This window comes from Xyrauchen texanus, unplaced genomic scaffold, assembly GCF_025860055.1.
Source record: "Xyrauchen texanus isolate HMW12.3.18 unplaced genomic scaffold, RBS_HiC_50CHRs HiC_scaffold_671, whole genome shotgun sequence".
NCBI lineage: Eukaryota > Metazoa > Chordata > Actinopteri > Cypriniformes > Catostomidae > Xyrauchen > Xyrauchen texanus.
This window is the reverse complement of record NW_026266656.1, coordinates 1-25,000: the sequence shown is the minus strand read 5'-3', so window position 1 is coordinate 25,000 and position 25,000 is coordinate 1. Positions and strand designations below refer to the sequence as shown.

The 25,000-nt window shown below is 35.9% G+C and overlaps 4 protein-coding genes across 5 annotated transcripts; 3 read left to right on the top strand and 1 right to left on the bottom strand.

The window, feature by feature from the left end:
• Nucleotides 1-5: 5 nt before the first annotated feature.
• Nucleotides 6-10,422, top strand: LOC127642517 (heat shock 70 kDa protein 4-like; the record flags this gene model as incomplete). The annotated part of the gene is made up of 19 exons (XM_052125148.1): nucleotides 6-52; nucleotides 880-937; nucleotides 1,029-1,169; nucleotides 1,435-1,557; nucleotides 2,998-3,097; nucleotides 3,186-3,319; nucleotides 3,588-3,832; nucleotides 4,322-4,398; nucleotides 4,481-4,632; nucleotides 4,779-4,885; nucleotides 5,000-5,133; nucleotides 7,602-7,786; nucleotides 8,308-8,400; nucleotides 8,530-8,685; nucleotides 8,774-8,899; nucleotides 9,002-9,109; nucleotides 9,254-9,373; nucleotides 9,467-9,628; nucleotides 9,936-10,422. Coding segments are annotated over 19 exons (2,466 nt in total), but the record flags the coding sequence as incomplete, so codon positions are not given.
• A 977-nt stretch (nucleotides 10,423-11,399) lies between these two features.
• LOC127642518 (glucosamine-6-phosphate isomerase 1) lies at nucleotides 11,400-15,035 on the top strand. The gene is made up of 7 exons (XM_052125149.1): nucleotides 11,400-11,524; nucleotides 11,849-12,004; nucleotides 12,110-12,211; nucleotides 12,314-12,496; nucleotides 12,651-12,835; nucleotides 13,000-13,174; nucleotides 13,316-15,035. The coding sequence occupies exons 2-7, from the start codon at nucleotides 11,881-11,883 to the stop codon at nucleotides 13,354-13,356; spliced, it is 810 nt and encodes a 269-aa protein (XP_051981109.1). The 5' UTR covers nucleotides 11,400-11,524; nucleotides 11,849-11,880; the 3' UTR covers nucleotides 13,357-15,035.
• A 337-nt stretch (nucleotides 15,036-15,372) lies between these two features.
• LOC127642519 (NEDD4 family-interacting protein 1-like) lies at nucleotides 15,373-21,227 on the top strand. The gene is made up of 7 exons (XM_052125150.1): nucleotides 15,373-15,582; nucleotides 16,919-17,006; nucleotides 17,102-17,232; nucleotides 17,312-17,399; nucleotides 19,294-19,418; nucleotides 19,619-19,685; nucleotides 19,791-21,227. Exons 1-7 carry the CDS (start codon nucleotides 15,553-15,555, stop codon nucleotides 19,895-19,897), a joined length of 636 nt encoding a protein of 211 aa, XP_051981110.1. The 5' UTR covers nucleotides 15,373-15,552; the 3' UTR covers nucleotides 19,898-21,227.
• On the bottom strand, nucleotides 20,940-24,234 carry fgf1a (fibroblast growth factor 1a). 2 transcript variants are annotated; one of them, XM_052125152.1, is made up of 4 exons: nucleotides 23,905-24,234; nucleotides 22,433-22,536; nucleotides 22,262-22,350; nucleotides 20,940-22,173 (listed from the first exon to the last, which is right to left on the bottom strand). In XM_052125152.1, the coding sequence occupies exons 1-4, from the start codon at nucleotides 24,086-24,088 to the stop codon at nucleotides 22,146-22,148; spliced, it is 405 nt and encodes a 134-aa protein (XP_051981112.1). In that variant the 5' UTR covers nucleotides 24,089-24,234; the 3' UTR covers nucleotides 20,940-22,145. The 2 variants fall into 2 exon arrangements, with proteins under 2 accessions (XP_051981112.1, XP_051981111.1); XM_052125151.1 differs by having other exon boundaries at nucleotides 20,940-22,350.
• Between the last annotated feature and the right edge of the window lie 766 nt (nucleotides 24,235-25,000).

Here is a 25,000-nt window from a genome sequence, read left to right as displayed (position 1 = left end):
GAGCTGGAGGAATCGAGACCGCCGCGAATGAATACAGCGACCGATGCACACCGTGAGTCTTAGTAATCATAATTTATTCCATAAATATGCACAAACGCACTTTAGATGTGTGACAGGGACTGTTTGAGATTTCCAGCTGTGAACTGTTAATTGACTCTCTTTGTGACGGGCAAGAATTTGACACAGGCTTTGTCTCAAAAGTGAGCTGCCTACTTACACCGCATTTTTAGTCCATTTAAGGGAGCTAGGTAGGCAGTTATCTACCTTTAAAAAAAGATTGTGGCGATACATTGGTACACTGATGGTATCAGATGGTAATAACATCGTACTTTGATAAATACCACGTTACCGCGTATTGCCATGGAATTTTGCAATATACCAAAGTACTGAAATCCCGTGTACAGAGGTATTTACATGTTCAAAAAACGTAATTGGTAATTTTTGTTCCTTTTTATTTATTTTTTTTAGTGTAGGATTTGACATACAGATTGTTAGTTAAACCACCTACACTACAGCCATCACTTCTTCAACTCTTATGAATTCTTTTCTTCTTTTCAGGGATGAAATTAAAATGTGTCACATTAAATTCAGATCGAATTGCTCGTTTTAATGTTTCATGTATCACGATATACATTGCAGTAGTAATACAATACCTATGGTGCCCTTTTGTGTATTGTGTTTAAATAGAAAAAAGCTGAATTTGTATAATAGAATAGAATACATAGATTGGAATAACTAATCTAAATAGGTTTAATTTAATTGAATTGTTTCATTTATAAAATAAATTGTGCCCTGGTAATTATCAAAAATGTTGGGACTGTTTGAACTCATATGCACAGCATCTGTCATGTAATAACTTTATTTAAAATGTATTTTCAGAGCATGTGTGTCTTTTGGACCACGTAATCGATCCATTGGTGCAGCAGCTAAGAGCCAGGTATGCAACGCTACCTTGAAAATGTCCCATTCTGATTTGCAGCCTTCATATTTATAATTATGAGTTTATTCATTTTGTTTGTCTCACACAGATTGTCACCAACTGCAATAACACTATCCAAGGATTCAAACGTTTCCACGGTCGAGCTTTCTCAGATCCATTTGTCCAGAACATGAAGTCCAGTCTCGTTTATGACCTGTCACAAATGCCTTCAGGAACAACTGGCATAAAGGTAAGTATCTGGAAATTAGATATTATCAAGTCATGAACAGATAACAAGACGTATTAAGATCAGAAGGAATCTGAGCTGCAATTGCAAGCACGAAGTGTTGTGAAATGACTGATCAAATTGTGCCAGCATTGTTCACAGGTCTGGTTTTGGCATCAAAACCTCCTAGGAATAGCCAATCACTTATTTCTGCTGTGCAATGAATGTGGTGAGAATGGTGGAGTGTTTTTGTCCTTTATCAGTTGTATGTTCTCTGATGTTTTCATAGGTTATGTACATGGAGGAAGAGAAGGTGTTCAGCATTGAGCAGATCACCGCAATGCTCCTCACCAAACTGAAGGAGACTGCGGAGAGTAACCTCAAGAAACCTGTGGCTGATTGTGTCATCTCTGTAAGTTTAAACATTGGCCATTTTGACAATATTCTGAAAAGGGCTGGGCCGATACAATCGAATATCGATATATCACGATACTTTTTCTCATGATATTGTATTGCTACTTAAGATCCATGTATCAATATTTATAATAAACTATTTGTGTATTCATATCATGTAAACGCACAACAAGGTTGGCACACTGCTACTTCCAAATTAATTTAATGAGCTCACCAAGAGACAAAAACCTGATGTTTTGAGCTGCATGCTCTTCAACAGACAACAGTATATAACTGAAATATATATGAAATATATGGATTCAAATTAGGATAATGTGATATATCGCTATTTATATAGAATCGTGAAGCGTATCGCAATACGCAGCGTATCGTGAGGCGATACCCAGCCCTAATCCCGAATTATCAGAATAAAGGTGTGCTTATGTTCTGCAAAAGTTAAACAATGGAGGGTTTAGGCAAACTTGAATGAAGAAAACATAGCAAACATTTTTACTCTTGTAGATGGTTAACCACTGAAATTAGGAACAACATATTGGTGAAGTGGGCATTCAGTTTTACCTTGTATAAACAAATGTCTACACTGCAATTGTCAAAGCTGCATGTCATCTCAGAAAGCAACCACAATCAGTGAGCCTAAGGCCACGTCCTCACTAAGGGGCTGTTCACATGGAACATGTGCTTCTGCTAAAAAAACAGCTCCACGAATGGAGCAGAACGCAGGTGTCTTGAAACGCATTTAAACAGTTGAAGTTCTTTTTAACTTGAATCTGCATATATAAATGTGGCAATCGTGCTCTTCAACATGATGACTAACAGGTTTTCAACAAATAAATAGGCTTAATAAATATAACATCTTATTACATGAATCTATCAAAGTAAGAAATCCAATACAGTGCGGCACAAAACTTATGCACATCCTGAATGCAGAATGACACGCTTCAATGTAACCGGAGTGCATTCAAGGTACACATCTAATTAACATTATCAAGCAGTTTAAACCTTTTTTCTTCAACTGTTATTTAAACAGTGCCAGACAGAACAAGGAAAATACTTTAATCTCTACACAACTCCTCACAAATATTTAAGCATTACTCAACATCAATTACTTAAAATCCTGCACTGATCATCTTGAATGTCTTGTTGATGCGACACTTTGATGACTGTAAAAAGAGACGAAACTTCTTGCAGAGGGGTTAACTGTGCCGTTAAACACAGCAAGCAATCATCATGCAAAAACACTCTTCAAAAAGTTTCTTCTCTTAATTTCATGTTTGCGTCTCCAATTAAAACCACCGCCACTAAAAATATGATTGCTAGTACTTGACCCCACTAATCGACTAGTCAGTTGTTAGACGACTAGTCGATTAGTGGACCACCCTGGCACATCCCTAGTCTACTCTATTATGTTTCCAAGTAAATACTGTTTAAAATCTCATAGGTCCCATGCTATTACACTGATGCTGAGAGGAGATCTGTCATCGATGCAGCTCAGATTGCTGGACTCAACTGCCTGAGACTCATGAATGAAACAACTGCAGGTAAGTTCTCCAGAGTTTAATGCAACGTTTAAGTTGCAACATGTCTGACTTTCCGCTCTTAACTGACATCTGTGGTTTTTCCTTGCAGTGGCTCTGGCATATGGCATTTACAAGCAGGATCTTCCAGCCCTTGAGGAAAAGCCAAGGAATGTGGTGTTTGTGGATCTTGGCCATTCGAGTTACCAGGTCTCGGTCTGTGCCTTTAATAAAGGCAAACTGAAGGTGTGTACAGAAAACATTTATACCCAAACATGTGAGCATGGCATCCTGTATAGTATCATACACTTGTAGTTGCAGAAAAACTAACTGGATTTCTACATGAATTGGTCATAGATATTGATTTTCAACTCAAGTCACAGCAGTAGACAAGCACAGTCTGCTTAACACCTACAATGATACATTTATATGTATTTATTGAACATGTTGTTTTTACATTTTTAATTTGTTGTTGTGTTGAAAGTTCACCGTATTGACATATCTACCCATACAGATTCTTGCCACGGCATTTGACCCTGAGATGGGTGGCAAAGACTTTGACGAGAGACTGGTGAAACATTTTTGTGAGGAGTTTGCAGTGAAGTATAAACTGGATGTGAAGTCCAAGCCCAGAGCTCTGGTCCGACTGTACCAGGAATGTGAAAAGCTGAAGAAGCTGATGAGTGCCAACTCCTCTGACCTGCCCCTCAACATCGAGTGTTTCATGAATGACATTGACGTCTCAGGCAGACTGAACAGGTAAAGAGTCCTTTAATTTTAGCTGAGATGGTAGTCACTTTAATCCACTGCCTGTTGTGATTCAAATGCAGAATGGTCAATTGCAACATTCTGCGGTCAAATATATACATTCACTGACCACTAAACTGTATAATTAGCCATGGTCCCAGGCAACCAGTTTACTACATAGCTGTGCCTCTCGTATCACTCTGTCGTCTCTTTTTCTAGAATAATAAAATAATTTAAAACTCAAATCAAGGTAATCTAGGTAATAATTTACAGTTATTGCAGAATGAACCCCAATATGGTGATACATGACTGATAAAGTCCTGATCACCCTATCTGGGTTTATTTTGTGATAATTACCTGCTGACAGTATATTATCCATTATTACATATCACCACTGAAATGCATTAATTTGGACAACTATAGAAAAATTCTGGTCAACCACATCTAAATGGCCTTTATCAGAGATGCCATACTGTGAGTACAATTTTTTTTTATTGACAGGGCTCAATTTGAAGAGATGTGTGCTGATATTTTAGCAAGGGTGGAAAATCCACTGCGCAGTCTCATGGAACAAGCTCGTAAGTGTTGACACTTTCTTGGATAATAGGAATGCATGTTATAGAAAACATCCATTCACCTTCTGTCTTTTCCTCCTTTCAGATATGAAGAGGGATGATGTTCATGCTGTGGAAATAGTGGGTGGTGGCTCTAGAATGCCGGCCATCAAAGAGAGAATCGGCAAATATTTTGGGAAGGAACTGAGCACAACACTGAACGCTGATGAGGCCGTGGCCAGAGGATGTGCCCTTCAGGTCATAGTCACACACACAGTTTATGTTTACTCTACTGACTGAATCAATGCTAACAGTTTAACAAGACATGCACATAACTTTTATTTGATATTTGCGACCTTTTTAATGTTTTATATCCTCATTGGCTATGTTTTTTTAATCCACAGTGCGCTATCCTCTCACCTGCATTTAAAGTTCGTGAGTTTTCTATAACAGATGTGGTTCCTTATCCCATCTCTCTTAAGTGGAATTCTGCAGCTGAAGATGGAGTCAGGTACAAACAGTTGTGACATCTGGAGTTTTACTGTCTCTTGTTGGTTTAGATCTCAATTTTCCCTTGATTTTCAAAATGGTTGTTTTATTTGTTTTGTTATTTTTTTAATTTTAGTGATTGTGAGGTTTTTCCAAAGAACCATGCAGCACCTTTCTCCAAAGTGTTAACCTTCTACCGGAGAGAGCCTTTCTCCTTGGAGGCATACTACAATTGCCCAAAAGAGCTCCCTTATCCAGATCCCACAATAGGTATGCAATTTAATCTCAAATTAACAGCTGCCACCTGCCAAATGGAAGAAAAATTGACTTTGGTGAGGAAATCAAATGGAGTTTCAGTGCATCTCCAAGCACTTTTAGAGATAATCTCTGTACATTTTATTTAATCAAATGCTTGTTGTTCTAACAGCCACACGTATCATCAGTTATTTCTTGTGGGCATACGCAAAATCCTAAAACTGATAGTCGGGAAATGAACTTTCGTTATAGACGTGATAAAAATGGACATGAGTTTTTGCTAGACCACACAACTGTTGCACTGTTTCTAATTGTGTTTACCTCAGTAGGAATTGTAACTGCAAGGGGTTAAGCTAGGATTTTTTTATTTTATTGTTGTAAAAGAAAACACATTCCTTACTTTAATTCACTGAATGAAAATAAATAGATCAAAATTGCAGTGTGTTTGTGATAGGTGTCATTATATAGAGAGACTGGCAAGTGTCTTAGGTTTTGATCAATACAGTGACTTCCACTGATTTTTTTAAATATACAAAACAGCTAAACTGACCCCTTTTCTGAAGGACAAAATTAGTTTTAGTGAAATTAAATTGTCTCATTGGAGTAGAATATATCATTTTAATTCACCTACCATTGGTAATGGCAAAAAGTTATTTTTAGGACATCCACATACTGTAGTTACACTACAACATTTGTAAGTTTTGTCATACATCTATTCTGTATTTTTTTTTTTATTGATTCCATTAAACAAATTAAATAAACAACAGAAAATATGTTATGAAAACCCTTCCCCTTGGGGGGGGGGTGTATGCTACTCCCAAAAATAGTATAGATACCTAAAGAATTGAAACCTGGGAATCCCAAAATGTTGAACCATATTGTCAAAGGATCTCAACACTCCACTGGGGTTGCAGCAGTATACCGGTTTCACGGGTTTTCATATCATGTACATTTGCTTATCTACGTTACTGAGAAAAGAAATGCAACCAGACGGAGAATCTCACCTGCACGCGCGCATCTCATTTCCTCCTCGACTGCTTGTCAGACTCGTCAACTTCCACCACACACAAACATGCAGCTATCAGAGAGAAGCGAGGGGGTCTGACATAAGTGTGTGTGTGTGTGTGTGTGTGTGAGTGAGAGTTAAAGCAGTGTTTCTCAACTGGTCTATTCGGACTGGGTCACGGACAGCAGGGAAAGAACAATGTTATGGTTTTCCCATTGAAGGATTTTGGCAGACGCCCAAGTGATGGCCTATTTAGGACTGCCAAGGCAGATTTAATGATCATGCAACCAGCTAAAGGCTTCTCATCTGCACTTTCGCACGAGTGGAACGGAACCAGATCGTGATCTGCTCTTCTCTCTGGCAGGCGTGTGAAACAACCGGGCTTCCCTCGATATTGCGGATTCTAGTTAGACTTTTCTAGTTTAAAGCATTACGGAGGAAGTCAAGTTCAACCTCTCAAACAGTAGGCAGCCCTGACATGCCAAACAGCACAGAGGAGGAAAAGAGCAACACTGTGCTATGCGCTAATTCTTTTTTTTATTATACATCACCTTTACAAATTGGTTCTCTATTTGCAACTTACTGAAATGTAATCTGGGACGTTTACCATTCCAAATGAAGGACTTTGCTATGCTATCAAATTTCTTGAAGAGAGGGGGACATCTACAAGAAGGGATTGTAGCAGGTAGTTAATAAAATAATAAAATTAATTTTAATAACATTAACCTTCCCAGTCATAGATAAATGTAATGAAGCCCATCCACCCACATTGCTCGAAAAACTTTTTTATTAAAGGATCAATATGAACTCTTAACTAAATCAGACAAATTTGCTGGGAATAAAATACCCAAATACTTAATACCCTGTTTGTGCCACTGGAAGGTGACCAGCTGAAAAGCCGTTACCAGGCAGTACCCTGTCAGAGACAAAGCTTCAGATTTAGACCAATTAACCCTGTATCCTGAGAATTTAGAAAAGGAATTGATAATTCTGTGGAGGCATGGCTCTAGTAGGGTCGGAGACAAATAATAAAATATCAACTGCGTAAAGCAAACGTTTATGCTCCACACCTCCCGCCATCACCCCTGGAACATCATCCTCCTTTCTTATTGCGGCTGCTGATGGTTACAGGGCAAGACAGAACAATAATGGGGAAAGAGAGCAACCCTGCCGGGTGCCCCTATCCAGAGTAAAATAATCTGAAATGAGTCCATTTGTTTGAACCACCGCTACCAGGTGTCTATAAAGGAACTTAATTCATCCAATAAAAGAATTCCCGAACCTGTACATTTCCAAAATCTGTAAAAGATAATCCCATTCTTCCATATCAAATGCCTTTTCGACATCAAGTGAGATGGCATCAACTGGGTTCTGATCATTCGGCACTGACCACATGATATTGATGAAACGTCTAATGTTATTATTTTAACTTCTCTTTTCTGTATTTAATTTCAATTGTCTTGCATTAATTCTTCAGGCCAATACATAGTCCAGAAGGTGGTTCCACAGGCCACAGGTGAGAGTTCAAAGGTTAAGGTGAAGGTGCGAGTGAACGTCCATGGTATCTTCAGTGTGTCCAGTGCCTCACTAGTTGAGGTGCAAAAGTCTGAAGAGGAAGAGGAGACAATGGACACAGAGCAAAACACCGAAAAAGAAAATGAGGTATTGCTTTCCAATATTCCCCACATGCCCTCTCTCCTGGCTGAAATGCACTTGTATCTTGATGATCGGTATCCCATACCTTAATGGTGCGCTCAGTAATTTTACTGTTATTAAAAAAATGTATGCACAAAGAAATAAATAGCACTTTCGGAAAAAAAAATGCAAATCATGATCACTCACATGAGAAAAAGGCTAATAAAAACCTAATGGGGGTCGACATGTTGAGGTCACATGACCAGCTAAATACTACTTGCTTAAACTTGGTAAAAACCTTGTTATTGGACACTTTTGCACGATGCTTAATCCATGGCTGCCATATTGGCAAGCACAACATAAACAAACATGCCTGAGTGCATTTATGCAAATTCAAGGCATACATTATATCAGTTTGTGTGTTCCCTGGGAAGCAAACCCATGACCTTGGCTTTACAAGCGCCTTGCTATACCAGTTAAACTACATTAAAAACGTAGCATTATGGGTTAATGTTTTGGTCTTAACATGTTTTTTTATTTATTCCCAGAACAAAATGCAGGTTGATCAAGATGAACAGAAGTCACCAGGGGAGGGAGAAAAGGAAGATGGAGATAAAAAAGCTGGAACAGAGGAAATGGAGGTAAATGTTATCTTCCAATAGTAACAACCAAATTACATGTATTTTTTGATCAGTTGATAACCTCAGAGATTACCAGCCAAAAATCACTTAGCTGATAATGTTTCTCTCCATGGATTGTGATCTGTTCAGACATCTGCAGAGGAAGGCAAACAGGAGAAGAAATCTGATCAGCCGCCACAAGCCAAGAAGCCCAAAGTGAAAACAAAGGTCCTGGAATTACCCATTGAAAACAATCCACAGTGGCAGTTAGCCAATGACATGCTGAATCTCTTTGTGGAGAGTGAGGTATGCTTTCTGTCCATCTGAAATCTGAATTAAGGGGCAAATGTTTTCTACATTATGATAAATCTATTGTGGAATTATTTTTCCTCAGGGTAAAATGATCATGCAAGACAAGCTTGAGAAGGAACGTAATGATGCCAAGAACAATGTGGAGGAGTATGTGTATGAAATGAGGGACAAACTGCATGGGATATTCGAGAAGTTCGTCAGTGAGAGTGTAAGAACCACCACATGGGAGAATGTTATAAATGCATTGAGATGACTCTTAGACTCAGATCTCAGTGTATGACAGTTTTCTCTTATGTCCACTCTGTTACAGGACCGAGATGCTCTCTCATTAAAACTAGAAGATACAGAGGTCTGGTTGTATGAGGATGGTGAGGACCAACCAAAACAAGTATACATTGACAAACTTGTTGAACTAAAGGTACTAAATGTCTTGGATGTCTATGATTTGTGAGATGATATAAGTTGATGTGAATGTGTATATGTTAACTCCATCAATTGCACGTGTATTATGCGCTCTATAAAGCAATTTAGGCCTATTCATTTATTAAGAACGTTCTTGCAGAAACTTGGCCAGCCCATCCAAGACAGATACACAGAATTTGAGGAGAGACCCAAAGCTTATGAAGAGTTGGGCAGACAGCTGCAACAATACATGAAGATTGTAGAGGCCTACAAAACTAAGGTGAGGTTTTATTACATAAATAAGTACATAAGGTGCAAATGTACACTTCCTTAGTGCGCAAAGGCTTCATAAACTACTTTTTTTTTATTGTAGGAAGAGCAGTATGATCATTTGGATGAGGCAGAGGTTCAGAAGGTGGACAAGATGGTGAATGATGTTATGATCTGGATGAACAGTAAAATGAATCACCAGAGTAAACAGAGTCTCACCGTGGAGCCTGTAGTTAAAACTTCAGAGATACAGGCCAAAACAAAGGTCAGTCTTGGTTACATTTGTTCAAATTAGGTCTTGCATTCTATTGAACTATGGTACTTCAGTTGTCATTTGGCACTAACAAAAAGTACTATGGTATTACAATGTGTTTTTTTGTTTTTTAATTGAACGATGGAGGTACCATGTTTTTTTTTTTTGGTCATGTATCATGGTATTCTTGTACCTAGGAGTACCATGTAAATGTCAAATTTAAACCCAATAAAGTTTTAAGTCTCTAAAAATTTTTATTAAAAATGCAAATTCAAAAGTGGACTTTTGAATCAATTCCAACTTTTAACATTTTCCACAGGAACTGTTCTCTACTTGCAATCCCATTGTGAACAAACCCAAGCCTAAAGTGGAACTGCCAAAAGAAGAGAACCCATCAGAACCGAACGGACCAGTCAATCCACAGGAGAGTGCTGAACCCAAGCCCAGTGGCACAGAGCAACCTCCTGCAGACAGTGCAGAAACTACAGAAGCCAACCCTGATATGGACCTTGATTAAGTGTGCTGTGTAATGTTATGTTAACATTACACATTATGATATGTAACATAATGCTATGCTAATGTTAACTGTTATGTTTCCAGTGACTGCTAAATCATCATCCTCACAGCGGGTGTGACTCTGGCAAGGAGAGAATCGGTAGCTACTAGGCATGTCCTTTTGTATTAAGAAATTCCTAAGTCAAGATGCTGTAAGCCCTCTGAATGAGAACAATGCTGTCTGCCCATAATTGAATTTCTGTATTATGCTGTTTGGTTCTCTGTCAGCAGTTGTTTCAATAAATATAGACTGAAACATTCATATGTCGTATGAGGAATTTATTGAAAAATAAAGGTGCTGTAAGCGATTTTAGCCGTTCTTGAACATACACAAGCTGAATTAGCCACGCACCCTCTTTCCAAAACCCTGCACTCCAAAGACTTGTATTGGAACTGATGTAAGGGTGGGGGGAGCAGGACACCGTACTGGCACATATATGAGCAGATTTATTATTTATGTTTTTCTTAGCCCATACATGCTACAGTGATAAATCTTGGGCTGTTATCAGAGGACTCCCTGGGGTTGTCAGAGACACCAAATATTTGAGAGTTTGGCAATGACAACTTCCTCTCCTCGGTCTATAAATATGGATTGAAATTTATCAGTTTAATTCAGCACATCAAATACAATATGAATACATTCTTATTTTTTCAATAAACAATTTTTATCCAGTGGTGGACAGTAACGAAGTAAATGTAATTCGTTACTGTACTTAAGTAGCTTTTTTGCATATCTGTACTTTACTGAAGTATTTAAATTTGGGGAGACTTTTACTTTAACTCCACTACATTTCAAAGTCAAATATCTTACTTTTTACTCTACTACATTTTCAAAATCAGTCGTTCCTTTTTATTTATGAGTGGATAAAAACGTAACTGGTCAAACGAGCCACCAATCACAGTAGCCTACAGCGCACGCGCTTTGTTTTGAACTTTCAGACTCTGAGCAGGTGTTTAGTTACCTTTTAAAAAAATATTTTTTCATCAAAATATTCATGGAAACGTCCACCAGGTGGCAGCAGATATCTAGTACATTGCATCAGAATTGTCTGCAACATTTTGATTGTTTTAGAATGGTAGCATATCAAATTAGGTACAGGCGGCATTATTGGGTTAAAAAATAAATTAATTGTTTATTATGGAACTTTAAAAAATATATCTTACAAAATTGCCCATGTATCTTTCTAAATCTTTAAAACATGGTAAGGTTTTTGTTTTATTAACATTCAGGGCCCTTCAAATCCGGTGAGATCAGCAAACTCGGCAACATTTGCTCAGAATCACATGATCGTGTTCCTCTGTCCTGCCTTGCGGTGCAGGAAGAGATACAGTAACTTCCAAACACATGTAACGGTAAGTGTTTAAAACAAACTTAAGAAGACAAGACTTGTGTCCTGATGTATTTGAATCTTTCTTATTATTTCCAATGTAAAGAAAATAAAAGGACAGTTTTTTCACATTTGCCTCAGAGTAGACAGTCATTGATTATAATAGGAGCGTTCAATAGTCTGTCGTGTCGCGTGCATTGTTGACAACAACTACTGAGCACCAGCGAAATATATGGGTTGGTTTAGCAGAATACTTCCTCCTCAGTTTAACGATAATAGGGGCTAAAGTCTGCAGAAGGCAGAACTGTAGTTTTATACCAACAAATCTTTATACATTATGCGTTTCCAGGTCGCTTCGCCGTCTCACTTCGCTCAGACACAATGAAACTCATCATAACCAATGACTATGACCAGGTCAGCGAATGGGCAGCCAAATACATCAGGAACAGAATAAGAAAGTTTAATCCAGGTCCTGACAGATTTTTCATCCTGGGGCTTCCAACAGGTAGGGTTACTATAAAAATGTAAATGTGTACTATTGCATGAAGAGTTTCACTTTAAATGAAGATCTATGATCCTTTTTACTCTTTGTACATTATGTGTATTGCAGGAAGCACTCCACTTGGATGTTACAAGAAACTGATTGAGTATCACAAAAAGGGGGAAATATCTTTTCAATATGTGAAAACATTTAATATGGATGAGTATGTAGGTATGTGCCTAGTCATTTATGTTTCGGGATCAAGGGTTGGAGCAGCTGCCATATACTTAGTTATAACATTGAACTAACTACAAGAGTGCATTGTCCTTACAGGACTTCCTAGAGACCATCCTGAAAGTTACCATTCATTCATGTGGAACAGCTTCTTCAAGCACATTGACATCCGAGCAGAGAATGCTCATATCTTGGATGGCAATGCATCTAATCTAGAGAAAGAATGTCAGGACTTTGAAGCCAAGATCAAAGCGGCAGGAGGAATTGAACTTTTTGTTGGCGGTAAGAAAGTAGATTGAACTTTGGCCTGTAGTTATTTGATAAAGCACTACAATGGGTTTAATGTGGCAATGTAGATAGACTGTGTAATTTTGGTAAGCCTCTATTTAACAACAATGAAATATCACTCTCAGTTAGCGCTTTATTCATGTTGCAGGGATTGGACCTGACGGTCACATCGCTTTTAATGAGCCTGGCTCTAGTCTTGTGTCCCGAACCCGTGTGAAGACCTTGGCTATGGACACAATCCTGGCTAATGCACGTTTCTTTGATGGAGATCTCGCTAAAGTCCCCACCATGGCCCTTACGGTTGGGGTTGGCACAGTAATGGATGCGCGGGAGGTAGACTTTTCATGCACTTTTCTTAATGTACCTTCATTACTTTAATAAATGTCATCTCCTTACAGTCTAGTTCTTGGTTGTCTCTGTTAAATAGCAACATATTCAAAGCAGCATCAGTTGTGGGCAGATCTGAAACAAATAAAATGATTGTGTTACATTTTTAGGTCATGATCCTTATCACCGGTGCCCATAAAGCATTTGCCCTCTACAAAGCCATAGAAGAAGGAGTGAATCACATGTGGACTGTGTCTGCATTCCAGCAACACCCCCAGACTGTGTTTGTGTGTGATGAAGATGCCACACATGAGCTGAGGGTCAAAACGGTCAAGTATTTCAAAGGTAATGAAAGTTTTACATGGTTCAGTGATCTCTTGCTCTGTCTCTTTCTCTTGGGGGAATGTGGGAGTGAATGCATTAAATAATATTTAGAAAATTAAATGATTTATTTGTTGATGACAATTTTTATTGTATTTTTTGTAGGCATGATGCATGTGCACAATAAGATGGTGGAAGAGCTATAGATTGATTCTGAAGAGAAGAATGAACACACTCCTATTTTGTTGACCGAAGCTAATAAAACCAATACGTAGTGAAGTATTCCAATAATGATTCTCTTTTTTCAGTTCCTATTTTTGTTGTTGTTGTATTTTCTATAACCTAATGATTTGTTTTAAGTAAACCTCTAAATACTTGAAATTTAAATAGAATGTGATTATATTACAATCGATTGGTAATCCCACTGTCTCAAATGTGACCAAATAAAAAAACTATATATTTTTCTGTTGACTATTCAGTAAATAAAAAGTGAATACTTAGAACAAGAACTGCAAATGTATTGTATGGATTGATTGTATAGACAGAGATGGCATATGTTTGCAACATTAACACCTGCACAACAAAACATTTTAATAGTGTGAGACAAGATTAAAGAGGTGCTAGCTATTGTGTAATTAAAGCGCCATACAAACATTTCTTGTACATGTTAATTGCCCCAATTCAGTGTAATCAAGTAGATACATCATGGAGTGAAAATGAAATTAAAAGAATATTCTGTGTTTAATACAAGTTAAGCTCAATCGACTGCATGTGTTGCATAATGTTGATTACCACAAAAATGTAATTAAATTAATCCTTCCTTTTCTTTAACAAAATTAAAAAATCGAGGTTAAAGGAATAGTTAACCCAAAAATTTAAATTCTCTCATCATTTACTCACCCTCATGCCATCCCAGATGTGTTTGACTTTCTGTCTTCTGAAGACATGGATTAAAACACTGCATTCGTGTGGATTACTTTAATGCTGCCTTTATGTGATTTTTGAAACGTCAACATTTTGCCACCCATTCAGTTGCATCGTATGGACCTACAGAGCTGAAATATTCTTCTAAAAATCATTATTGGTGTTCAGCAGAACAAAGTAAGTCACACATCTGGAATGGCATGAAGGTGAGTAAATGATTAGAGAATTTTAATTTTTGGGTGAAGCATCCCTTTAAAGTGAGGCTGAAATGTGAAGCTTATAATTTTATAAAAGTACTTACATTATTTTTATGTCAAAAGAACTTTTTTGTTACTGAGCTGTAAAGTTGTTTAAATCGTGATCTTTACAGTCATTTTAGGGTTTCAGGGTTTGTTGACCTTACATTGACATGGCAACAAAGTTGTAAAATTGGATATAACTCTACATAGATAAGGTTAGTAAGCTATTTCATCACACTAAAAATCATGTTAACACACACATTGTTTATGTCTTGTGGCTATACTTATTAAAGTATTTTAACTGTTATGGATTGGCCCCATTCACTTCCATTGTAAGTGCCTCACTGTACCTATCTTAGATTTTTTTTAATTATTTTTAAAGAATATGAGGGACGAGCTAAAATTAATTTTTGTGGTAATCAGTATTATGCCACAAATGCTGTCGATTGAGTTTAACTTGAATTAAACCAGAAATATTCCTTGAAGTGATTCACAATGTTGTGAAATCATTTTCATTCTGCAAAGGTGTTTAGGCCACACAACAAGCTGAATGTGCACTTTAACTTTTACTCACTCCTACACGTTGGAACAGTTTAAAATAGGTTATGAGGCTACAGTTCATGGTCAAAACTTTAATGCTTCATTTGTGAAATATGCATTGTCCAAAGTGTGTTTTATAATACTGCCTAGTACCGACAGATAAGAAGCTTACCTAGGGGGATTTACATTTTTCGATTACGAACACATACACACGAATGTATTCATAATTTTGATGAGCTCCCGCTTTCCTATCGTCACCCAGCCATTTAAATAAAAATAAAAAATTAACTTAAAGGTGTAATTTTTTGTTTAAAGGTCTGTCAAAGTCACCAATGGAACACTTTTGGTTACATAACAGAGTGAACATTGCGACGTCATAACACAAACATGTATTGTGTCTCAAAACCTAGTGAGATACCTCCTTAGACAGCATATGCGCTCAGCTGACTCGGAAAGCGCTTGTGTGTTTAAATGCTGTCTAGGTAGTCAGCTGACTGGGTTTTAAACACGGACGCTGAACCCGACTGAGCATGAGCAGTCGCCATTGTTTAGGCAATATATTAGACTAGTACTGGGAATCTCTCTTCATGCGAACGTTTAAGAGTGGGGAAATTGCAATATTGACAAACGGTTTATTTTAACATATAATTATTTGTTCTGTATGAGTTATTAAGTGAAGAGATCGACGCAAAACTAAGAATGACAGATCCAAGGAGTGGATATCAGCAGGTAAAAGCATGATGAAGCGTATTTGTTTCGTTTGTACATAGGGGTTTTTCACCGAAGGTCGATGGTTTTATGGACATTTATGGAGTCGAATAAGGATTGTTCATTTGTTCTCTAGCCCTGAATTTAAATGTTTTTTGTTTTTAGGAAAGACACGGTTAATATCAGATTAATTAGCTGGTTAGCCACCCCCTTGCGGCCTTCGTTAACCAAACAGGAAAAACAAATGGCTCTTAACTAAGCGCTATATTATGATTAATGATCATTATTATGATTAATGATCATTCTTATATGCCGTCAGTCGGGTCATTAAAGTGTATTTGTCTTCAGGTAGTATGTGTCATGTTACAGTCGAGGTACAAATTAAACAAATGCAATGATTTGCAAACAAGACAGTGATGTGCCTGTTTTGTATGTTAATGCTAATCTAAAACCTAAAGAAACCCTTGGTAAATTATAAAACATTTTATATCAGTATTTCAAAATATTTCTAATACACTTATTTTAAATGTAGTATGTATTTTTATAGTATCGTATGTAATAGTTATCGAACTTTTATTGACCTAAATATTAAGTTACATTTATTATTTTAATATTTCATGAAATAAATCAAACATATGTGTGTGTGTGTATATATATATATATATATATATATATATATATATATATTAGATTTTTGATTTAAAGAAAGGTATATATATATATATATATATATATATATTCCTTCCTTTAAATACTGATGTATTTAATATTAAATTTAGTTGTTAATTTAAATATATTTAATATTATATAATATTTTAAATGTAGTATGTATTTTTATATTATTGTTTTTAATTATTCAAATTTTTTTGACTTATTTAACTTAAGTTAAATTGATTATTTCAACATATGTAATATTTCATATATTATACATTTTTTACATGCAAAATACAATACATTTTAATATCATATTTAATAAAATTTTATATCAAGTTTTTTTGATATATTTTAATATTTCAAAATGTATGTAATATTGTACTTTTACTTTAAATGTAATATGTATTTTTATATTGTTCAACTTTTATTCACCTATTTAACAAATGTACATTTATTTATTTTAAAATCTATTAAATTTACATTTACGCATTTGGCAGACACTTTTATCCAAAGCGATTACAGTGCAATTATTACAGGGACAATCCCCCTGGAGCAACCTGGAGTTAAGTGCCTTGCTCAAGGACACAATGGTGGTGGCTGTGGGGTTAGAACCTGTGACCTTCTGATTAACAGCCCTGTGCTTTAGCCACTATGCCACCACCACTCCCAAATATCACCAGATTGTTTTTGTTCTTGTCTGTAGTTGAATAATGAGGCAGAGGCAGGAGAGGTGATCCAACAAGCAACTGATGCTCCTCCTCCATACAGCACCGTTGGAGCAAGTAACGCAGGTAATATCTAACAACTGCTGCTGACAGGCCTGAAATTGCAGACTTGATGATTCATAATCTTTTTACTCAGTACTTGATTTATTTTTGTGATGCAGCTTTTTTTGAGTACAAAGAGGATGAAATGTACCCCAAACCTCCCTCATACAATGTTGCCACATCATTGCCATCATATGATGAGGCCGAGAGGAGCAAAGCAGAGTCCACTGTACCCCTCGTCACTGACAGGGTAAGATTTGTGACACATCTGTCATTATTTTTGTAGAAGATTTACTTTTTTTTTGACACATCTTGTACCTATATTACAGGATGAGGACTTTATTGCCAGGGATGGCTTTCATGATACGGATCAACTGCGGGTTGGAAATGATGGGATATTCATGCTAACATTTTTCAGTAAGTGTCTACAGTGCTCACAATAACATTTGTCCCTTTGAAAGTCCTCATGGTATTAGGTGTGAGGGGAAATTATCATTCTAAAGAGCATTCTATTGGATAACTTTGTCAGTTAATCTTTCCGAAACAGAACAAATGTAAAATTTGCTCAATGTCCTGACTTGTGTCAAGTAATTTATCTGTCCACACTGAAAGCAAAAATGCTGTGTGATGCAACATATTCACAGATCGTCAGAACATATTTGATGTTTAACCTCCTGAGACCCCCGTGTGACTGCTGTGTGCATTTTCCATTTCCCTTTTTGAGTTGTAACTAGTAGCACATAATAAACAAGCAAAAGATAAAATTCTAGAGCAAACCGTTTTCCTAAAAAGATTTGTCCACATATGTGGACAGTGAGACTACATTTTGAAATTTTAAATAACACTAAGCTATAGAAAGTCTGATTTATTTCTTTTTTTATGTTTCCAGGAGTGTTGGTTATTCATGTTTTTGAGATGTTACAGAAATTACAGCTGATTTTCTGTAAAATAGAATAAATGATTCTTATTCAAAGTCTTGTCCAGTATCATCCAATCACTGCCAACCATGTTAAAATAAAATGATACATTATAAATTCTGCATCTATGGACTGATTATCATTGTCCCATGTCTGCCAAACATGTTGAGTGGTCCAAACGTCATCTGCAGCCTGAAACTGAACTTTTGGTTGGATTTTAGGAGTGAATGCACTTGTCTGCATAGGAAAACTATAGGATACACACTTGCTCCCTATTTAGTGAATGACTTAAACTCCAGTGTGCTGTCTGTCTACACTGGTTGCCTTGCACCTTTTTTTATATATTATACACCTTATAACCCCATATAAACCCTCTGAAAGCAACTTTTTTTAGCTTTTGGATAAACCCGTTTATTCTTCATGTGAAAATACACAATAAATATATAGGAATGCATTTATGTTAATGAATACAATCAATCAATAGAACCGTACTGTACAGTGATAACAAAATTAACCGTTATAAAATGTATATTAAAATTAAGCTAAATGACCGCAGATGTGTAAGAATTGCAATTTATTCAAAATAACTAACATGTTTTTTCTACTTCTGAGTATGAGTTTCCACTTATGTGGACATCATGTTTATCAAGGGGGTGACACTCTCAAAATGAACAGATTTTTTTAATGCGGCATATCAAACGAAACTAGAGGCTTCTCTTTAAATGAAAAACCTTAGGATTACTTACCAGAGGCACTTTTGTTGGGTGCTGTGTCCGTAGGAGCGCTTCAAGGAAATTTACGTCATGTTGTGTCAACATGACTCGCGCGGCAGAAGTTTAACTCTTTAAATGACCGTCTTGAGAGTCTTGTGAACAGGATTCAGTCAGTTTTTATTCATTTATGTTATGCTTTGCGTAACGCAAACTCGAAATACAACATCACATGTGGACGCGGGGTCCCACGAGGTTAATATATGTGGAATGTGCCAATGAGATTTCACTGTGGGTGGAGCTACCCTGCAAAATGTCACAGAAATGGAAACCAACTGACCTATAAAATGTCAATGCTGAAGCAAAACCTCAGATTTATGTGGAAGAAATATCTTTTATGGTATCATTCCTGGTTAAGGACATAACTCCACTTTTTATTTTATAGAGTTTTAATGTAGATCTTCTTTATTTAATATAAAAGTCATGCTATTTACTCTGGTTTACATTTTTCTAAGAATTTAATAACTAATAAATAAATACAAAATAACTAAATATTTTTTTTAAATACAGTTTGATATTCTGTTATGTATTATGGATGATTGGTTGAATACATGAATTGATGGATTTACATATGGACACAACTGCAGCAGATATGTTAATGGTTCTATTCTTCTGCATCCCCAGTGGCATTCCTCTTTAACTGGATCGGCTTTTTCCTGTCCTTCTGTCTGACCAACTCTGCTGCTGGCCGCTATGGTGCCATCTCTGGGTTTGGACTCTCCCTGGTTAAATGGGTCCTGATTGTCAGAGTACGAGAGGATGCTAATGTTGCATTTTTAGACAGAACCAATAGTTGTTTTATACCGATCTATGTATTAGTATAGAGCTGTGATATTTTGTAAGAGGTTAAAATAAGTGTTTTAGTAGTTTAAAATATATTTTTTAATTTTTTTGCAGTATAATAAAGGATAAGCAACACTCACTTTCTTTGTTTCTGTTGTTGAAACAGTTTTCTACCTACTTCCCTGGATATTTTGATGGGCAGTACTGGCTGTGGTGGGTTTTCCTTGTTGTAGGTGAGTGTATATTATTTATTTTTGCTCCCCATTAAATTGATTTAATTTAATTATCTTAATTTAAAATTGTACACATTATTAAGTGTCATTTTTAATTCCATCCAGGATTCCTGCTGTTCTTCCGGGGATTTGTCAACTACTCCAGAGTTCGCAACATTGCAGATCATTCCATGTCGACCCTTCCTCGAACCAGAGTTCTTTTTATCTATTAGGTAAATCATAAGAAATGATTAACTGGGTTTTAGATGTGTTTATGTGTGTGCAGTAATGCCCGCGTTAGTGATAAGAATGTAAAGGATTCATGAAAAAAGATTGTTTTAAAATTTTAAAAATAAATCTTTCAATAATCGAAATGATTGAATATATAATTCTAAAATGTAGGTTAAGTATTTTCTGTTAATTAAAAAAAAAAAATCTGTTTATGCATAGATTTTAAATCTCAGGATAATTGCAAAATGAACAAAACAGCAAACACAAAGCAAGCCGCCTACAGGTTTTTGAATCTGCTTTAGACACCCTTGCATCTCTGTTGTTTACAAAATGGATCTAATTATATTGGTATTTTACTAAAGGATTTTAGCTGTCATCCAACTATTTATCAGTGCTTAATATAAAGTGCAGTCATAATACATGTATTATTTATGCAGTTAATGTGCACGTGTTTGGCATTTTATAGGTGCATCAGTCATTTTTGCTCTTAAAGAAATTAGTTGTAATTTTGAAACATATTTATAAAATCATGACCACGCTCATGAGATGAAGACTCCAGTCATATCAGTAACCTTAGAAAAGCTGTTTTATTCTACATGGAGGGGGTCCCTTCATGGGGGCTGCCAAGTTAGCATCATGTGACCAGATGAAATTACTACAAGCTTAATCTCATTAACCTCCCTGTTTTTGGAAACTTAAACTCGTGACTGAAATCAATCATGGCCGACTGTGAAAAGTGAATTTCTACAATGGCATTGGTAACTGAAAACTATTGTTTAAACGATGCTACATCCACGCCCCTAGGTGTCACTCTAAGTCCAAGATGACATATTCAGTGCACCTTTAAATTAAATCAGAGATTTGTCTCTTAATTTGTGGGAAAGTTGTAGTTTTACTTTGTGAGTAAATATAGTAATTTTACATATTTTGTGAATTAGAAACGAGTATGTATATAAGGTACACAAGAAGAGTGTGATGTCAAACATTGTAAATGAACACTTTTAAGATATATACACTGAAGAAAAAACACAGATCAAATGCCGGGTTCTTTTAAAGTTTATTCAATTATACTTAAGCCTGTTTCGAATTGCTGTCATAAAGAGGACCAAAATATTAGTTACTTAAAAGGTATGCCTAGATTAATTGCAAACATTATGCTAAGCATCAAGTTTCTGGTTTGCGTAATAGAACATTTTATGATGCCAAATGTAGCATTAGATTGATTTTTTTTATTTTATTGAAGACTTCAGAATGAGATAGTGCTTCACAATGTGTTGTTTGTGATTTATATGTTTTACACTTGTCAAGTAACTTTTAATAAATGTAACTTGTATGACAACTACAAACAGTTTACTTTGTATGTTTATATATATATATTGTATTAAAAATAACATTGCCTCTTTTTAGAAGGGATTGTGAACTAACAATAGCACACAATCCATTATTTGCACATTAATTGATTAAACAGTTAATATCTACTGTATAATCCATTGATTTGTTATTTTGCAATATAATTTAATTGTAATGGCTGCAGCGGGACTGGCAAATGTATTCACTTTAAAATATGTCTTTCAGTTACACTTTTTATTGGAGATAATATATATTTTTTTATATATAATCTCTTTTTTTTTTCTCCGCACAAAGGTCAAATCACAGATCAGTTGAATACATTGAACAGTTTTACAATGTTACAAGCAATCCAGAATGGTACATTTACAAGGCAGATGATTTGTCTACTGTATATTGTTTGAGAAAAGAAATACAGAACAGGTATAATAAGACACAAATTATAATACAAAGAACATAAAACATTAAATGCCCTTGCAAAATTGAGGTAAAAACTAGAAGAACATATTTATCTTAAATCAATAGAAAGTGTACAGCAGTGTATTATAATTTCTATTTTTGTTAGTGACTTTTGAATTTAGCCAGGTCAAAGCTCACTACTTAAATATGCATGAGTTAATAAACTTATTTTAGTGTGTTTTTATTCAAATGAAGTTTTATATATATAATTTTATATTATTTATATGTATAGTTTTATACACTGTATGAATATATACACACACACACGTATATATATATATATATATATTACATTTTCTATATAGATACAGAGATATAAGAGTAGATATCTGTCTCAGCAAGTTAGATAAAGGTCATGTGTTGTTTGTCTCAGTGATGTGAATTACTGTTATTCTATGGGATTAAATAATTTTAATGAATACACATTTGTGTAACTAGCAGTTTTCAGGCCTTAGTTCTTTTCCTGGTCCACCTGTCGAGGGAGAAAGAAAATAGCCTTTTGTCCAATGCGTGTTCTTTGGCCATGTTTCATTTTCCCATTTTTTTTGATTCCGACGTACCAGTTTTCACCATGCTTTTGAGACTGATATGTGTTGTAGTGGTTCTCCTCCATCTTCTCCAGAAAATAACTTTCATCTGTAACTAATGGCTGCAAAAACAAATCTTTTTGCGTTAAAACTGCACTCGTGTTGATTTTCCTATTTTTATCAGAAATTATGGTGTACACTTACTGAAGCATACAGCTTGCCATCTACATTCATAGATAGGTAATGTCCTGCTTCTGTTCCTTCAATGACCACCACTCCTGGACTTGTAGCTTTTATTCTCAGTATGCCTGTGAAATCACACACACACACACACACACACACACAAACAAAGACTGTTGCCAGCACACAGGAGGGTGTTGAAAAAGATACTTAGAAAAATATCAGATTCCAGAACAATGTCCCACATACCATCAGCCCATATTAACAGGAGATGAGGACAAAAGTTTTTGAGGGTTGAAAAGAAAGTTTTGTTAAAACTATTCAGAAAACTTACCAGGTAACCATGTTAAGATGATGATGATCTCTTCCATTATATAATGTTAATAATGTCTTACAATTAGTGGTTTATTTATTTATTGTCTTCAGGATTTGTGTAAAAACCTATTTAATTAAGAAATGTATATATTGAGTGCCAACATAATAATGCTTAAAGGGATAGATCACCCAAAAATGTAATTTACTCAATCTCATACCATCCCAGATGTGTGTGATTTTCTTCTGCAGAACATAAAGGTTTTTAAAAGAATATTTCAGCTCTGTTGGTCCATACAATGCATGTGAATGGTGATCATACCTTTGATGCTCCAAAAATCACATAAAGGCAGCATAAAAGTAATCCGTACGACTCCAGTGGTTTAATCCATGTCTTCAGAAGAGATATGATAGGTGTGGGTGAGAAACAAATCAATATTTTATGACCATAAATCTCCACTTTCACATTTTGAAAGTGAAAGTGGAGATTTATGGTGAAAACAGGACTTGCATATTGATCTGTTTCTCACCCACATTTATCATCACTTCTGAAGATATACATGGAGCATGGATCACCATTCACTTACATTTCAAGGACCAACAGTTATTCTTTTAAAAATCTTTATTTTGTGTTCAGCAGGGCTTGAGGATTAGTAGGCTGAATACATTTTTATTTTTGGGTGAACTATTCCTTTAATAGGATATATACACACACACACACACACACACACACACACACACACACACACACACAAATATTTCTAGGATTTACACATTTCAATTCTGACAAATTGCCATCAAACTGAACAATCTTTAAAACAATGTACCGTAGTTTAAGCATAAAGTGATGTATTTAATTAAAATATATTTAATTAAAATAAAATAATTAACTTGTATGCCTAATTTATAATAAGGTACATTATTTAAAGATTGCTCAATTCAGTTTGATGGAAATTTGCAATAAAACTGAAATGCGTAAATCTTAAAAACGTACTGAAATATATTTGTTAGATCAATTCGCATTCGGAATCTGATAGTCTGTTCACCAGGACAGACTATGCCACCTTTACCACTGTTTACGCCCCCTAACCGAACCTGTAGCGAAACACTCAATAAACAACCCGTTAAATGCGTTATCATGCTGGTAGGAAGATTCATTGCGCACACATAAACGCATAACTCACTGTAGTTATCTTCATCTCGTGTCCCAGTCACTGTCCCGTCCGACAGGATCTGAAGGTGATATCCACCGTTCATGCAGTATAAGCGTGTTAGCTTCCTGTGATCTGGAAAGCTGAATGCGTCGGTCCCTGGCAAAAACATCGTAATATCTGCCTCGGTCATGCCTACTAATGAACGATCTACCATGAGCTTATCCCTATTTTGGGCAGCTGCCTCGGAACACCCTTATGATGCAAAAATTCTGCCTAGGGAGGCAGCTCACTAGGTTTGCAGACACAACCAGTAATGCAGCAGCATGTGCTGACGAACGGTTTGTCTTCATTAACCCTTAGTCTGCGGCGTACATCATTATCATGTATAATATATTAAAACAAAGATTACAAGTTTATGAATATAATATTTAAGCAAGATTCTGAATATCAGCACGACTGTAGATTGCGCGTGCGCTACAATAGATCAACTGATTCGTTATAGAGCTTTTCAGGTTGTAGTCAAAAAACCTGGAAGGCTAATTAGCCACTGGTTCCAAATGGATTGTCCTATGTGTGTTTATAAAGAGGTCTTTCAACTTGTTAGTAAAATAAGGTCTGTGGCAAACATTACTTGACGATCTGTGGGCATTCTGTTCTACAACATAAATTACACAGTCATATCTCAAAAGTGAATTTTGTTGCCGTATGAATTGCATACTTTAAAAAAATTAAAAAGTTCACGTTTGAGATATGACTGTGTAATTTATGTTCTAGAACAAAATGCCCACAGATCGTCAAGTAATGTTTGCCACACACAGGAAAATCCGGAGGGATCCCATGGAGTATTAGCCTACAAATTGACGTCATGGCTGAACAGCTCTATATTAAATAACTGTGGTGATTCAGAAATAAATTGTCCAGTTCATTTGTGCATTTCTTCTCTGCCAACGAAAGTAGTTCAAAAAGAAGCCAATTCATCAATCACAACAACCTTCCCTGCACTTCTCCCGAACCAGAGGTGTTTAGTTCCTGATCAAAACAGTGTTTGAATGAATCATTCTTCCATTCCGTTTACTTCCATGGTCTCGTTCTGTTATATTTTTTCTACAAATCGGTTGATGATTCA